Source organism: Micropterus dolomieu, linkage group LG09 (assembly GCF_021292245.1).
Source record: "Micropterus dolomieu isolate WLL.071019.BEF.003 ecotype Adirondacks linkage group LG09, ASM2129224v1, whole genome shotgun sequence".
In the NCBI taxonomy this organism is placed as follows: domain Eukaryota; kingdom Metazoa; phylum Chordata; class Actinopteri; order Centrarchiformes; family Centrarchidae; genus Micropterus; species Micropterus dolomieu.
The window spans coordinates 3,869,588-3,885,490 of record NC_060158.1 but is presented as its reverse complement, the minus strand read 5'-3'; the positions used below and the strand labels follow the sequence as shown (position 1 = coordinate 3,885,490).

The 15,903-nt window shown below is 49.3% G+C and overlaps 1 protein-coding gene and 1 long non-coding RNA gene across 5 annotated transcripts in view; one reads left to right on the top strand and one right to left on the bottom strand.

Annotated features, from left to right (window-relative positions):
- The window catches only part of LOC123976847 (GON-4-like protein), an 82,010-nt gene that overhangs the window by 61,055 nt on the left and 5,052 nt on the right, over positions 1-15,903 (bottom strand). For all 4 annotated transcript variants that reach the window (XM_046059226.1, XM_046059227.1, XM_046059225.1 and 1 more), the window contains 13 exons: positions 15,336-15,428; positions 12,412-12,573; positions 8,828-9,038; positions 7,614-7,715; positions 7,482-7,522; positions 7,173-7,288; positions 6,899-7,100; positions 4,245-4,331; positions 3,940-4,117; positions 3,699-3,849; positions 3,468-3,615; positions 3,283-3,399; positions 892-1,623 (listed from right to left, as the gene is read on the bottom strand). In XM_046059226.1, coding sequence (XP_045915182.1) covers positions 892-1,623; positions 3,283-3,399; positions 3,468-3,615; positions 3,699-3,849; positions 3,940-4,117; positions 4,245-4,331; positions 6,899-7,100; positions 7,173-7,288; positions 7,482-7,522; positions 7,614-7,715; positions 8,828-9,038; positions 12,412-12,573; positions 15,336-15,428 — 2,340 coding nt within the window. The remainder of the gene's footprint in view (positions 1-891; positions 1,624-3,282; positions 3,400-3,467; positions 3,616-3,698; positions 3,850-3,939; positions 4,118-4,244; positions 4,332-6,898; positions 7,101-7,172; positions 7,289-7,481; positions 7,523-7,613; positions 7,716-8,827; positions 9,039-12,411; positions 12,574-15,335; positions 15,429-15,903) is intronic.
- On the top strand, positions 6,408-9,214 carry LOC123976863. Its single transcript, XR_006826439.1, has 2 exons — positions 6,408-7,821; positions 7,999-9,214. It is a non-coding gene; the product is annotated as an uncharacterized LOC123976863 (long non-coding RNA).

The following is a 15,903-nucleotide window of genomic DNA, read 5'->3' as shown; positions in this document are numbered from 1 at the left end:
GCGGCCGGCGCCACGGCGGTTTGTCGCTGCGTCGAGCAACACGCGCCGCGCGCCGAGCTCGCGCGCTCGCTGGACCCGGCTTCCACGCCGCGAATAATGGCTTCTTTTCTGAAAGGGTATTTCTGGAAGAACGTCGTCCTCTGCAGAACATTTAGCGCTCCATCCTGTCTACGCTGAGAAAATGTTGCAGGTGTAAAACAGATCAGGAGCTGACAGACTTCCAGGACTGTAGGCTTCCAACTCCCGGCGTTCCAGATATTAATCACACTCAGGAGAGACGTTCTCATCATTCACACTGAAACCTACACGTATGGATGAGAGTTGATGACAGTAACAGTTTCCCCTCGGGGATCAATGACGTTAATATTCCTCTCATGTTAAGAATACTTACATTTTATAGAAATCTAATTGTTAATGTCATTAAAAATCAACCTGAGTCATTACTGGTGTTGTTAAATTAATGGATTATAGTCGTGAAACGTGATTATTCCTCAGACTACGATCGGACCAGCAAAGCCTGTAATCGCTGCGTCCCTCGTTACAAGTCGCGGTGGATCTTTTCCAGCAGCAGTGAACACACAGGGTGCACGTTGGTTTCGGCTGTTGATAGGCTGCGTCAGACAGAGAGAGGCGGGGCCAGCCGGTTTTGTGTGCCGGTGTTTACCTGAGCTAGCTGACCCTGCCCGCTGTATCGCAAGCTTCCCCCGCCGGCTCTTTTTCTAGAAGTTACCAACCGATGCATCCTGGGTAAAATGGACGTGCCAAGAACACATCCAGGAATCTGAACGGTTTTGCCAAAATGCTTATGTACTGGGACAGAACCTGGCCCACAAAAGATGATGTTTCACAAGAGCACAAAAGGCTGAGAACAGCCTATTGTATTTGACTGACCTGCGGCAGGAGGAGGGACTCTGCTGCTGCTCCGCATGTCACTTCCTGTTCACTCTCTGACTCCGCCTCCTCGAGTTCGGCCAGGTCGTCGTCAAGGGCAACACTTCCTGTGGAGCTGGATGAGGATTCAGACAGAGCCAGGAAGACCTCGCTCTCCTCCTCTTCCTCTTCTTCCTCCCTCTCCTCCCCTTGTTCCTCCTCCTCATCGTTCATCCTGATGACATCATCGCTCTCATGCACCTCCATCTGAGAGGGGGCGGGATCTTCAGGAGGAGGAGGAGCCTCTTCATTGCTCCTCCTCTTCAGGCTGGTGAGAGTCCGATAGTGACGTCTGATTCGCTCTCTTGTCGTCATGGAGTCGGATGAGCTGGTGATGACGTCAGCGAGGGGGTCGGTCCTGGAAAGGAGGAAGCGGCGGAGGAGGACTTGGGGAGGACTGAGATCTCGGGGGCAACGAGGTGGGGGGGAGGAGTCCACCTGGGTGTCAGGGGGAGTCAGGGGGAGGGGCTCCTGCAGCAGCACAAAGCCAATGCGTCTGAAGTCCAGGTTTTTGGGAAGGCGGTGTGGGTATCTGGTCCCGGGGGGGAAGCTGTAGGTGTTTGAGGCAGAGCGGAGGAAGGTTAGCTGACTATGACGAGGTCCACCTGAGCTGCGAGGAGGCGGGGCCTCAGGGGCAGAGCCAGACGGGCTGTTATAGCGTTTGATGGTCGGGTAGATGACTGGTAGACTCCTCTGTGGGGAGTACAAACAAAACTGATTAATACTTATTGATCTTTGATCGACAGATGTTTACAGAACCTGCTGCACATCATGTTCTCTCATTACTGATCCAACAGGGGACTACTGTCAGAGATCGGGACCGGGGACTACTGTCAGAGATCGGGACCGGGGACTACTGTCTGGGATCGGGACCGGGGACTACTGTCTGGGATCGGGGCTGGCGACTACTGTCAGGGATCAGGACCGGGGATCAGGACCGGGGACTACTGTCAGGGATCGGGACCGGGGACTACTGTCTGGGATCGGGGCTGGCGACTACTGTCAGGGATCAGGACCGGGGATCAGGACCGGGGACTACTGTCAGGGATCGGGACCGGCGACTACTGTCAGGGATCGGGGCCGGCGACTACTGTCAGGGATCAGGACCGGGGATCAGGACCGGGGACTACTGTCAGGGATCGGGACCGGGGACTACTGTCTGGGATCGGGACCGGGGACTACTGTCTGGGATCGGGACCGGGGACTACTGTCAGGGATCAGGACCGGGGATCAGGACCGGCGACTACTGTCAGAGATCGGGACCGGCGACTACTGTCAGAGATTGGGACCGGCGACTACTGTCAGGGATCGGGACCGGCGACTACTGTCAGGGATCAGGACCGGGGATCGGGACCGGCGACTACTGTCAGGGATCAGGACCGGGGATCGGGACCGGCGACTACTGTCAGGGATCAGGACCGGGGATCGGGACCGGCGACTACTATCAGAGTTCGGGACCGGCGACTACTGTCAGAGATCGGGACCGGCGACTACTGTCAGGGATCGGGACCGGCGACTACTGTCAGGGATCGGGACCGGCGACTACTGTCAGGGATCGGGACCGGCGACTACTGTCAGAGATCGGGACCGGCGACTACTGTCAGAGATCGGGACCGGCGACTACTGTCAGGGATCGGGACCGGCGACTACTGTCAGAGATCGGGACCGACGACTACTGTCAGGGATCGGGACCGACGACTACTGTCAGGGATCAGGACCGGGACTTTCTGAATAAACAAACATCCGTTTGATTGATTTTCCCTGAAGTAGCAAAAAAACAACATTCATTTGCAGCCACAAAAAGATCCAGATTCATTTAATTAATACTTGCATGCAGTGCAATTTATGTGCAGCCTCGTTCAGCGAGTCGACTGTTTGTCTGAATAAATGTTTAAACACAAGTCATTTGGTTTCCTATCTTTTCAAACGGGGGACTCCAGATGAGTACCTGGGTCGTCCCGTCTGTGTGGCCCCCTCCAGCCAGCGACGTCACTACTCAGAGGGAGGCCCCTTCCTGCAGATCGGTTATAAAGGGGCGGAGCTCCGGGGGCCCCTTCCTCCGTTGGTGAAAGTGTATTTTTTACCCACCAAACAGCTTCAGCTTCACCAAAAGGAGCGGAACTTGCTTACAGATGTGCGTACGCACAGTTTTATAAGTCTGAGTATTTTTTGGCGTACGCCTTTTTTGGCTTTTGGACGCACATACACTTTTAGCGAGTTTTTATAAATGAGACACCACTACAGGACGGGACACCACTGTCGGGGGATCAGGGCTGGTCCATGTTTTGTTCTGAGGGCGTCCTGTAGGTCGACCACAACAATAAGTACTTGAAGCGTTGCCACATCACTTACCACCAGCCACAGAGGCATGACTCGCTCCTCTCTCTCCACCGGGGGGCGCTGCTCCGCAGGGTTAACGTAACGGCAGGCCACTGGCATCGGCCACAGAACCCGCTGGTACCTGAACGCCTGCAGAGGACACCGAGTCAATTGCAGTCCGACAGGTGAAACTTCAGTCAGCTGGACAAGGACGTTACCTTGACGATGTTGTCAGGGAAACCAGGTCTGCAGCACTGCAGGATTCTCCGTCGGACCTGGACCAGAGTCTTCCTCAGCAGGAACTGAGACACCAGCTTAGTCGGGTCACATGACCCCTCCATGTTCCTGAGCCCGAGAACCAGGAGGCTGATAACACACACACAGAAACACACAACGTTCACGCCGCTGTCACAGCTCAACACACAGTAACTCTGCGTGTGTGCGTTTACCAGTCCTCAGCTGCAGTGAAGGCAGCCGTCCTGCGGGGGCAGTATAACGCCGGGTCCAGGCTGGCACAGGGTAGCAGCTCTGGGTAGAGGAAGACCGGACGGGTGGCAAAGAGCCAGGCCAGCTCAGCCGGCATGACGGGGTAACAACGCACTGAACACAGAACCACATCATCACGTTTAAACCCTGCTAACTCCTCGCCCCCCAGACCTCCCATGATTCCTAGCTGCAGGTGTTACTCACTGTGTCCTCTGGTGTCGGGTGGGTGGTCTTGCGGCTGGTAGCTGATGGGGGTCTGTCGCAGCTCCTCCAGCAGCTGCAGCGCCCCCTGCAGGTTGGAGGCTCTGAAGACGCTGCAGAAACCAGGACGACCCGAAGACATCAGCAGCTCGCCCCTCTGAGCCAACAGCTCCAGCTCAAACTGACAGAGAGAGAGGCGTCACCATAGCAACATGTTTATTTACATCTTACAATCACACAGGAGGAATATTTTAGAGTAGATTTAAATGTGAGCAGCTCTGAGCTCACAGAATAAGTGTGTGTGTTACCAGGAACTGTCTGGTGGTCTCAGCCTCACTGTGAAGTTTGGCCACAGGTGAACTCAACAGGTGAATCTGTGTCAGCAGCTGGACGTGCTGACAGATGGAGAGACAGAAAGCATTTAGTCATCTGCATCGGTAAGAACACGACCTGACATGTACAGGTGTAGCTGCGGTAGGTGTACAGGTGTACCTGCTCTAGGTGTACACGTGTACCTGCACAAGTGTAGCTGCTCTAGGTGTACAGGTGTAGCTGCTCTAGGTATACTGGTGTAGGTGCTCTAGGTATACAGGTGTACAGGTGTACCTGCACAGGTGTAGCTGCGGTAGGTGTACAGGTGTACCTGCTCTAGGTATACTGGTGTAGGTGCTCTAGGTATACTGGTGTAGGTGCTCTAGGTATACAGGTGTACAGGTGTAGCTGCGGTAGGTGTACAGGTGTAGCTGCTCTAGGTGTACAGGTGTAGCTGCTCTAGGTGTAGCTGCGGTAGGTGTACAGGTGTACAGGTTTAGCTGCTCTAGGTATACAGGTGTAGCTGCTCTAGGTGTAGCTGCGGTAGGTATACAGGTGTACAGGTTTAGCTGCTCTAGGTATACAGGTGTACAGGTTTAGCTGCTCTAGGTATACAGGTGTAGCTGCTCTAGGTGTAGCTGCGGTAGGTGTACAGGTGTAGCTGCTCTAGGTGTACAGGTGTAGCTGCTCTAGGTGTAGCTGCGGTAGGTATACAGGTGTACAGGTTTAGCTGCTCTAGGTATACAGGTGTACAGGTTTAGCTGCTCTAGGTGTACAGGTTTAGCTGCTCTAGGTGTACAGGTTTAGCTGCTCTAGGTGTACAGGTGTAGCTGCAGTAGGTATACAGGTGTACAGGTTTAGCTGCAGTAGGTATACAGGTGTACAGGTTTAGCTGCTCTAGGTGTACAGGTGTAGCTGCTCTAGGTGTACAGGTGTAGCTGCTCTAGGTGTAGCTGCGGTAGGTGTACAGGTGTACAGGTGTAGCTGCTCTAGGTGTACAGGTGTAGCTGCTCTAGGTTTAGCTGCAGTAGGTATACAGGTGTACAGGTGTAGCTGCTCCAGGTGTACAGGTTTAGCTGCAGTAGGTATACAGGTGTACAGGTGTAGCTGCTCTAGGTGTACAGGTGTAGCTGCAGTAGGTATACAGGTGTACAGGTTTAGCTGCTGTAGGTGTACAGGTGTAGCTGCAGTAGGTATACAGGTGTACAGGTTTAGCTGCTCTAGGTGTACAGGTTTAGCTGCAGTAGGTATACAGGTGTAGCTGCTCTAGGTGTACAGGTGTAGCTGCAGTAGGTATACAGGTGTACAGGTGTAGCTGCTCTAGGTGTACAGGTGTAGCTGCAGTAGGTATACAGGTGTACAGGTTTAGCTGCAGTAGGTATACAGGTGTACAGGTGTAGCTGCAGTAGGTATACAGGTGTAAAGGTGTAGCTGCTCTAGGTGTACAGGTTTAGCTGCAGTAGGTATACAGGTGTACAGGTGTAGCTGCAGTAGGTATACAGGTGTAGCTGCAGTAGGTATACAGGTGTACAGGTTTAGCTGCAGTAGGTATACAGGTGTACAGGTGTAGCTGCTCTAGGTGTACAGGTGTAGCTGTAGCTGCTCTAGGTGTACAGGTGTAGCTGCAGTAGGTATACAGGTGTACAGGTGTAGCTGCTCTAGGTGTACAGGTGTAGCTGCAGTAGGTATACAGGTGTACAGGTTTAGCTGCAGTAGGTATACAGGTGTACAGGTGTAGCTGCAGTAGGTATACAGGTGTAGCTGCAGTAGGTATACAGGTGTACAGGTTTAGCTGCAGTAGGTATACAGGTGTACAGGTGTAGCTGCAGTAGGTATACAGGTGTAGCTGCAGTAGGTATACAGGTGTACAGGTTTAGCTGCAGTAGGTATACAGGTGTACAGGTGTAGCTGCAGTAGGTATACAGGTGTAAAGGTGTAGCTGCTCTAGGTGTACAGGTTTAGCTGCAGTAGGTATACAGGTGTACAGGTGTAGCTGCAGTAGGTATACAGGTGTAGCTGCAGTAGGTATACAGGTGTACAGGTTTAGCTGCAGTAGGTATACAGGTGTAAAGGTGTAGCTGCTCTAGGTGTACAGGTTTAGCTGCAGTAGGTATACAGGTGTACAGGTTTAGCTGCATGTAGGTGTACAGGTTTAGCTGCAGTAGGTATACAGGTGTACAGGTTTAGCTGCAGTAGGTATACAGGTGTACAGGTTTAGCTGCAGTAGGTATACAGGTGTACAGGTGTAGCTGCTCTAGGTGTACAGGTTTAGCTGCAGTAGGTATACAGGTGTACAGGTGTAGCTGCAGTAGGTATACAGGTGTACAGGTGTAGCTGCTCTAGGTGTACAGGTTTAGCTGCAGTAGGTGTACAGGTGTAGCTGCAGTAGGTATACAGGTGTACAGGTGTAGCTGCTCTAGGTGTACAGGTTTAGCTGCAGTAGGTATACAGGTGTACAGGTGTAGCTGCTCTAGGTGTACAGGTTTAGCTGCAGTAGGTATACAGGTATACAGGTGTAGCTGCTCTAGGTGTACAGGTTTAGCTGCAGTAGGTATACAGGTATACAGGTGTAGCTGCTCTAGGTGTACAGGTTTAGCTGCAGTAGGTATACAGGTGTACAGGTGTAGCTGCTCTAGGTGTACAGGTGTACCTGCTGAAGCTGCTGCTGCAGGCGGCCCCTCTGCTGGCCCTCCAGCTTCAGTGTGTACGGCTCTGGGCTGTGTGTGTGTGTGTTACACAGCGTGTGTGTCTGCAGACCGAGCTGCTGTCTCTTCCTGATCAACGCCAGCTGCTGCTTCACCGTACGCCGCCCTGCGATCGGTCCGTCCTCCGCCTCGTCATCGCCCGGTCCTCTGTGATGAAAGCAGAGCAGGTCAGCGGGCCAGGACGACACCCGATCACACCTGTGTGTGTGTGTTACATACGTGTTGTGCTGCTCCTCAGGTGTGTGTGTTTCAACAGTGAGAGTCTCCTCCTGAGGCTCCTCCTCTTCCTCGTGGCCTTCATCTTCCACTTCCTGTCCTGCGAGGTCTTCTTTCAACTGAAACACAAGCAGTCCAGTTCATATGTGTGGTGGGTGGTGTAGATGGAGCACTGCTGCTTCCTAGTTTGGTGCCAGCACTGACTGACAGAGCCAGGCCAGCTGTGTGTTTCCAGTGTTTATGCTAAGCTACGCTAACATCAGCCTGGGTAACAGACGTGTGTTTGTGTGTGTAAAGACTGCAGAGACTCACAGTTTGGAACAGCTCCTCCATCAGCTCGTTCACCTCCTTCTCTGCAGGACACAGAAGATATTTAACACCAAACGTTTCAGGATCCGATCATCAAAACAAAGATTATCTTACAGTGTGTGTGTGCGCACTGACTGGTGATGCGGACAGCCTTGTCGTCACGGTAATCCTCCTGGTCGGGTTCATCGACGTCGGCCAGGAAGTTGTATTCCGGATCATCTTCATCGTCACACTCCTCTGGTAGAGGGACAGAGAACAACACGGCGTTATGAAACGTATTCCCCCCTCGCTGTGAGCCTCCAACGTTTCCCCGACACCCAAAGCAAAGGAGGTATCAGTGCGGGTGAGCAGCAACCTGGGGAAGGACTTCCTCAGGGAACATAATGTCCTGAACACAACATCAAACTACATTTCTACCCCCTCATTAACAAACAAGGACACCATGCTCTCGCTCTGTAATCACTAAGACATCAGATCTCGCTGCTCTCCTTCTCTGACACACAATGTCTACGTTCTGCAGATGACCTAATATTATTAGGTCCTTCTGAGGACACACCTGGCCCTGACAGTGAGCCTGGAGAATAACGACGGTCTTCCAGAGAGGACCCAGGTGTCAGGGATATGGATGAAACGGTTTAACCACGGTAGAGTTCCCGATGCTTAGTATAACCTTTACAAATGTAAATTATCATTATATAACAGAGTTTAATGAACGTGATCATTTTGGTCACCATAATCATGATGGGAAACCCAAACGGGTTCTTACTGGGCTCAGTACTGCACGTACTGACTTCAAATACAAGTGGGGGAGAGCTTCTGATGCTATAGAAAATTCTTTAAACATAGCCTTACATACCTTCATCCTTCCTTAAACATAAAGCATTTAACAGCACACACACAAAAACGCCTTCAAGTTGATGCGTAAACACATTTCCACAGTAAACTCCTTTGAACAGCCTGTTAATACACCCTCAAAAGCTTTATTTGTACTATATTATATATATTATACACAATATTAATGAAGGCAGACAGAGCAGCAGGTCATCGGTTGATCCTACAGTGAAATAATGAACAAAACTCCTTCATTTAATTGTTAATTTTAGATCTGAAAATGTCTGTTTTGGTGACGTAAACATTGTTAACTTTGGCAGTTTGCTGCTTACTTTGGGGTTTTATTTGGACTTGAACTACTTACATTTACAGAAGAACTACATACATGTTGTATGAGTTGTAAAACTTATGACATGGTACATTTGGCAACATTGTTCTTGAAACTTTGATGACAGTAAGCCGTTTGAATTGAACTGACAGAGAAAATGAGTCACACTGTGTGACAGAGCTACACACACCTTCATTTTCTATCTCTGAGGTCATTAGCCCTCTCAGCCAATCAGTCCACTCCCTGTCCTCGTGGGTGGAGCTGGAGTCGTACATGTCAGGTGTGATGTCAGGAGCACGGAGCTCTGCCTCCAGACGGCCCAGCGGGATGTCACGTAGGGGACGCTTGGACCGAGTCCGGTACGCCATTAGACCCACCTCGTCCTGTGACTCGGACAGAGGCTGGAAGAGACCAATAATCAATAATCAATATATCCACATTGTTTATTTATTAAAGCTCTGCCTGCTGTCCTACAAGAAAGAACAGTGTATGTTAAATCTATCTAATACTGTGTAAGTCATAGCATACAATGATTTATTGCTTGTCTGTGTTTAATAATAAAGATCTTAAAAAATAATTGCAATTGCAATATTGGTTAAAAAAAATAAAAAAATCGCAATTAGTTTATTTTCCAAAATCGTTTAGGACCAATTGGTTGTAGGGCTAAAGTGCTACCGACAACTAACTACTACTAACGGGTCCGAATACACGACCGATTGGTCCTTAAGAAGTACTGATGGGCCCGAATACACTACCGACTGGTCCTTCAAAACTACTGATGGGTCCGAACACACTACCAAGTTGTCCTAAAGCTGTATCGACTGGTCCTAAAGAACTATTGATGGGCCTGAACACACTACCGACTGGTCCTAAAGAACTACTAACGGGTCCTTCAAAACTACTGATGGGCCCGAGTAAACTACCAAGTTGTCCTAAAGCTGTACCGACTGGTCCTAAAGAACTACTGATGGGTCCGAATACACTACCAACTTGTCCTAAAGCTGTACCGATTGGTCCTTAAGAAGTACTGATGGGCCTGAATACACTACCAAGTTGTCCTAAAGAACTACTAACGGGTCCGAATACACGACCGATTGGTCCTTAAGAAGTACTGATGGGCCCGAATACACTACCGACTGGTCCTTCAAAACTACTGATGGGTCCGAACACACTACCAAGTTGTCCTAAAGCTGTATCGACTGTTCCTAAAGAACTATTGATGGGCCTGAACACACTACCGACTGGTCCTAAAGAACTACTAACGGGTCCTTCAAAACTACTGATGGGCCCGAGTAAACTACCAAGTTGTCCTAAAGCTGTACCGACTGGTCCTAAAGAACTACTGATGGGTCCGAATACACTACCAACTTGTCCTAAAGCTGTACCGATTGGTCCTTAAGAAGTACTGATGGGCCCGAATACACTACCAAGTTGTCCTAAAGAACTACTGATGGGTCCGAACACACTACCAACTGGTCCTTAAGGACTACTGATGGGTCTGAACACACTACCAACTGGTCCTAAAGAACTACTGATGGGTCCGAACACACTACCAACTGGTCCTTAAGGACTACTGATGGGTCCGAACACACTACCAACTGGTCCTTAAGGACTACTGATGGGTCCAAACACACTACCGACTGGTCCTAAAGAACTACTGATGGGTCCGAATACACTACCAACTTGTCCTAAAGCTGTACCGATTGGTCCTTAAGAAGTACTGATGGGTCCGAACACACTACCAACTGGTCCTTAAGGACTACTGATGGGTCTGAACACACTACCAACTGGTCCTAAAGAACTACTGATGGGTCCGAACACACTACCAACTGGTCCTTAAGGACTACTGATGGGTCCGAACACACTACCAACTGGTCCTTAAGGACTACTGATGGGTCCAAACACACTACCGACTGGTCCTAAAGAACTACTGATGGGTCCGAATACACTACCAACTTGTCCTAAAGCTGTACCGATTGGTCCTTAAGAAGTACTGATGGGTCCGAACACACTACCAACTGGTCCTTAAGGACTACTGATGGGTCTGAACACACTACCAACTGGTCCTAAAGAACTACTGATGGGTCCGAACACACTACCAACTGGTCCTTAAGGACTACTGATGGGTCCGAACACACTACCAACTGGTCCTTAAGGACTACTGATGGGTCCAAACACACTACCGACTGGTCCTAAAGAACTACTGATGGGTCCGAATACACTACCAACTTGTCCTAAAGCTGTACCGATTGGTCCTTAAGAAGTACTGATGGGTCCGAACACACTACCAACTGGTCCTTAAGGACTACTGATGGGTCTGAACACACTACCAACTGGTCCTAAAGAACTACTGATGGGTCCGAACACACTACCGACTGGTCCTAAAGAACTACTGATGGGTCCGAACACACTACCAACTGGTCCTTAAGGACTACTGATGGGTCTGAACACACTACCAACTGGTCCTTAAGGACTATTGATGGGCCGGAATCCACTACCAACTCGTCCTTAAGCAATACTGTTTGGTCCTAAAGTGCTGACGTCTGGGTCCTAAAGAACTACTGATGGGTCCGAACACACTACCAACTGGTCCTAAAGAACTACTGATGGGTCTGAACACACTACCAACTGGTCCTTAAGGACTACTGATGGGTCTGAACACACTACCAACTGGTCCTTAAGGACTATTGATGGGCCGGAATCCACTACCAACTCGTCCTTAAGCAATACTGTTTGGTCCTAAAGTGCTGACGTCTGGGTCCTAAAGAACTACTGATGGGTCCGAACACACTACCAACTGGTCCTAAAGAACTACTGATGGGTCTGAACACACTACCAACTGGTCCTTAAGGACTACTGATGGGTCTGAACACACTACCAACTGGTCCTTAAGGACTATTGATGGGCCGGAATCCACTACCAACTCGTCCTTAAGCAATACTGTTTGGTCCTAAAGTGCTGACGTCTGGGTCCTAAAGAACTACTGATGGGTCCGAACACACTACCAACTGGTCCTAAAGAACTACTGATGGGTCTGAACACACTACCAACTGGTCCTTAAGGACTACTGATGGGTCTGAACACACTACCAACTGGTCCTTAAGGACTATTGATGGGCCGGAATCCACTACCAACTCGTCCTTAAGCAATACTGTTTGGTCCTAAAGTGCTGACGTCTGGGTCCTAAAGAACTACTGATGGGTCCGAACACACTACCAACTGGTCCTAAAGAACTACTGATGGGCCCGAACACACTACCGACTGGTCCTAAAGAACTACTGATGGGTCCGAACACACTACCAACTGGTCCTAAAGAACTACTGATGGGCCCGAACACACTACCAACTGGTCCTAAAGAACTACTGATGGGCCCGAACACACTACCGACTGGTCCTAAAGAACTACTGATGGGTCTGAACACACTACCGACTGGTCCTAAAGAACTACTGATGGGTCCGAACACACTACCAACTGGTCCTAAAGAACTACTGATGGGTCCGAACACACTACCAACTTGTCCTAAAGCAATATCGACTGGTCCTTAAGGACTATTGATGGGCCGGAATCCACTACCAACCCGTCCTTAAGCAATACCGTTTGGTCCTAAAGTGCTGACGTCTGGGTCCTAAAGAACTACTGATGGGTCCGAACACACTACCAACTGGTCCTAAAGAGCTACTGTCAGGTCCTTAAGCTCTACCGCCTTTTCATACCTACTTCCATATTTGGATATGTTGTTCTTGTGTAACTGGCAGTATGTTTTCAGTGTCTTACCTGGTAGGGCTCCATACACACAGCCAGCTCCTCCTCCACAGCATGAAGTTCCTCCAAGAAGCTGCTGTCAGTCACTGCTTTGATAGGTGGGGCTTTGGGAGGAGGGGGAGGTCCCATTGAGACAGATCCCGCCCTCAAACGTCTGGAGCGGCTACGAGAAGTCTGAAGGGGGGAGGGGACTGTTTTTAGTGTTTGATGTGACAACAGATGAACCACTTCAAAGCGGAGGCAGGGTTTTTCCTCAATATCATCGACCTGCATGAACGTTACATTTTAGGCTTTTCAATGGTTCTTTGGTACGAACGTTAACAGAGTCATTGGTGAGAGCCGTTCTTTTTCTGCCAGCCGTAAATCCACTCCCCTTTACAAGAACTCCCCAGTTACCAATCTATTCACAAATTGCCTGCAACTCTCAGCTCGATAGCGGGTCCAGTTGATTACTACCCCGGCGTACACTGGTGTCACATCCACTGTCAACCCTTCAAAGAGTCCTACTTCCCTACTCAAACCCCATCCAGGAGTTGCACCTTGTCACTTGGCAGTGCCAGTCTTCCCCTTATTTACATATTGACGTTAGAGATGGGGATCGTTAATTTTTATTGATACCATTATTGAAATTGTTTAACGATCCGATTCTTTATCGATACCACTATCAATACTTTACAATTATTTAGTGATGATTATTTGGTAAGACCAGACCCAACCGGCCTGAGGTAGGCCTGCACAGTATGAGGAAAATATTCAATGTGTAATAACGTTATATACTGAGATGACATATCACTTGCGATAAATAAACATATATTGAAGTGTACTTATTAACTGCCTGGTTGTTTTTAATTAAAGATTTTAAATACAGCTAAATGTTGTTTCTAGAGCAGTAACATTAATGTTTACAACAGAAAAGTAACTCAGTAACTTTATCTGACATCACAAGTAGTGAGTGGTGTTTAGAAAGAACAACATCAGTCTGTATCAGTCCCTCCTCCTCTCTCGCTGGCTGCAGGTAACGTTACCAGGTAGAAGGAGGAGCGGCTGGTTTGTCTCAGCTGAGTTTAAGACTACAGACCCGTCTGTGCTTCAGGCAAACATCTGGCTAATGCCAAGCTAGCGTTAGCTGTGCTTGTCTAAAACATACAGGATGAGAGACTGAGGACAGAGATGATTAAATTAACCCTTTCTACATGTTTAACGTGACCTTACAGACAGTTGTATTGATAAAGTATTTTTACTTGCAAAGGTTTTATTACACGTACTTACGAGCTAACTTAACCCTCACCGTATTCCACCGCGACGGCGCCGCCTCTCGCTCTGCTCCTGCGCTGTGTGAGGAGGCGACAGAGAGCAGGCAGAGACTGCAGCCTGATGATTTTCTTATGCATTGCGTTTCAAATTAAATAAGATTTGACGCTCAAGACAACGTTACATCATAGGACCCGCAAGTCTCGATAAGCTCGAACCTTATTGATTTTCGGGTTTTGAGAAATTTTGGAACCGGGTTCTTTTGGAACTGAGTCTCGATCCCCATCCCTAGGTGGCGTGTTTGTGATTTTACTTTCTCTGTTGTATCGTCTTCTGACTGTTGGTCTTCTCTTTGTGCCTGTGATGAGCCAGGCTTTGTAAGGTTTATGTAATGTTACTTAGACCAGCCGCTGACAGAGACTAGCAGGTACGCAAGAGCGGGAACAGGTGAGCGTAAAGTAGTTCCCCCTGGGTTATGCAGTTTGTTTAGGGCCATTATGAATCGCCCAAAGAACCTAGTATGGAGAGGGCAGAGAAGAGTACCAGTCTCTAATGAGAAGTTGCGGTGCAAAGAAAAAGTCACGATACAACCGTCCCACATCGAGCACTGTCACCTAGACGAAAGCATCAGGGGATTGTTGCAACACGGACCTTTTCTCTGGTAACGCAGGAAGTCACTTACTGGCATACTGCTGCAAACTTTAGTCAGCTCAGTTAGCGGCCCGATTTGCTGACTCTACCTGACCTGGGCGTTCAGAGTACAGGCGACGTGTTGCTGTTCACACCACTACCGCAGGAGCTTTGGTGGAAGACAGTTTCAGGCCTGGGGCGAGGAACACAGAATGAGCGCCAAAACTGGAGCCGGGCATGTTGGGCAACGGAACCAGGCTACGCAGCCTCCCAGGGAACACGGTAAGACCGGGACCAAACACAGCCCCCAGACACACAGAGGCCAGTGTGACCATAAGGAATATAGTACTGAGGTGATTTAAAGCAGCTCCGACCAGGACCAGGACTCCGGAGATGACAAAGACCACAGTGGTTTGGTGGCTTCGGTTTTAGTTCCGATCAAACAAACGAAATCCGTGTTAATCGGCGAGTTTTAGAGGTGCTGGTAGGTGGACTTTACCTTAATGTGTGTGTTGCTGCCAACAGCAGGCAAGAAACTATATTTGTCCTCTGTGACTAAAATGTGAGAAGTGAAAATGTAATACCTTCTAAGGTCATCGCTTAGTCCTAAAGATCGCATCAGGGGTCCAGCCAGAGGACAGAGACGAGTCCAGACCTGCTGTCAGAGGACCCTGCTGACATGATTCTAGTCTACAGTTCTACAATCTACACAGAGTTTCTAATGCTAACAAATACCTGTCACAGGCTGTGGGCTCACCTGTGCGGCACCTGTTCACCTGTGTGGACAGAGAGCATTTATAAAACAGTTCACTGCAGATATCTGGCGTGAGGTCATTTTGTTACGTCGCCATGTGCGACGTCACCTCGTTATGATGAACTGATCTCACAGGTGGTCAAAGCAGGAAAAAACCCACCAGGAAGAAACTTCATCTGCTGTGAGTTTTATTGAACTGATAATTGAGCGGGTGTCTCTCACACACACACACACACACACACACCTGTACGTGGACACGTTCGTCTCGGCAGGTGAGAATATTTCCATCCCGCTCTGTTACCTGCCAGGGGCTGCAGCTGTCCTCCTCCACCCGGGTCAGCCGACTCCCTCTGGGGGACGAGGCTGTGCTCTCCATGTCGCTCTCCTGGAACGTCTGCACACACAGCCATCCATCGATAATCAATACGTCTGCACACACAGCCATCCATCGATAATCAATACGTCTACACACACAGCCATCCATCGATAATCAATACGTCTACACACACAGCCATCCATCGATAATCAATACGTCTACACACACAGCCATCCATCGATAATCAATACGTCTGCACACACAGCCATCCATCGATAATCAATACGTCTGCACACACAGCCATCCATCGATAATCAATACGTCTGCACACACAGCCATCCATCGATAATCAATACGTCTACACACACAGCCATCCATCGATAATCAATACGTCTGCACACACAGCCATCCATCGATAATCAATACGTCTGCACACACAGCCATCCATCGATAATCAATACGTCTACACACACAGCCATCCATCGATAATCAATACGTCTGCACACACAGCCATCCATCGATAATCAATACGTCTACACACACAGCCATCCAT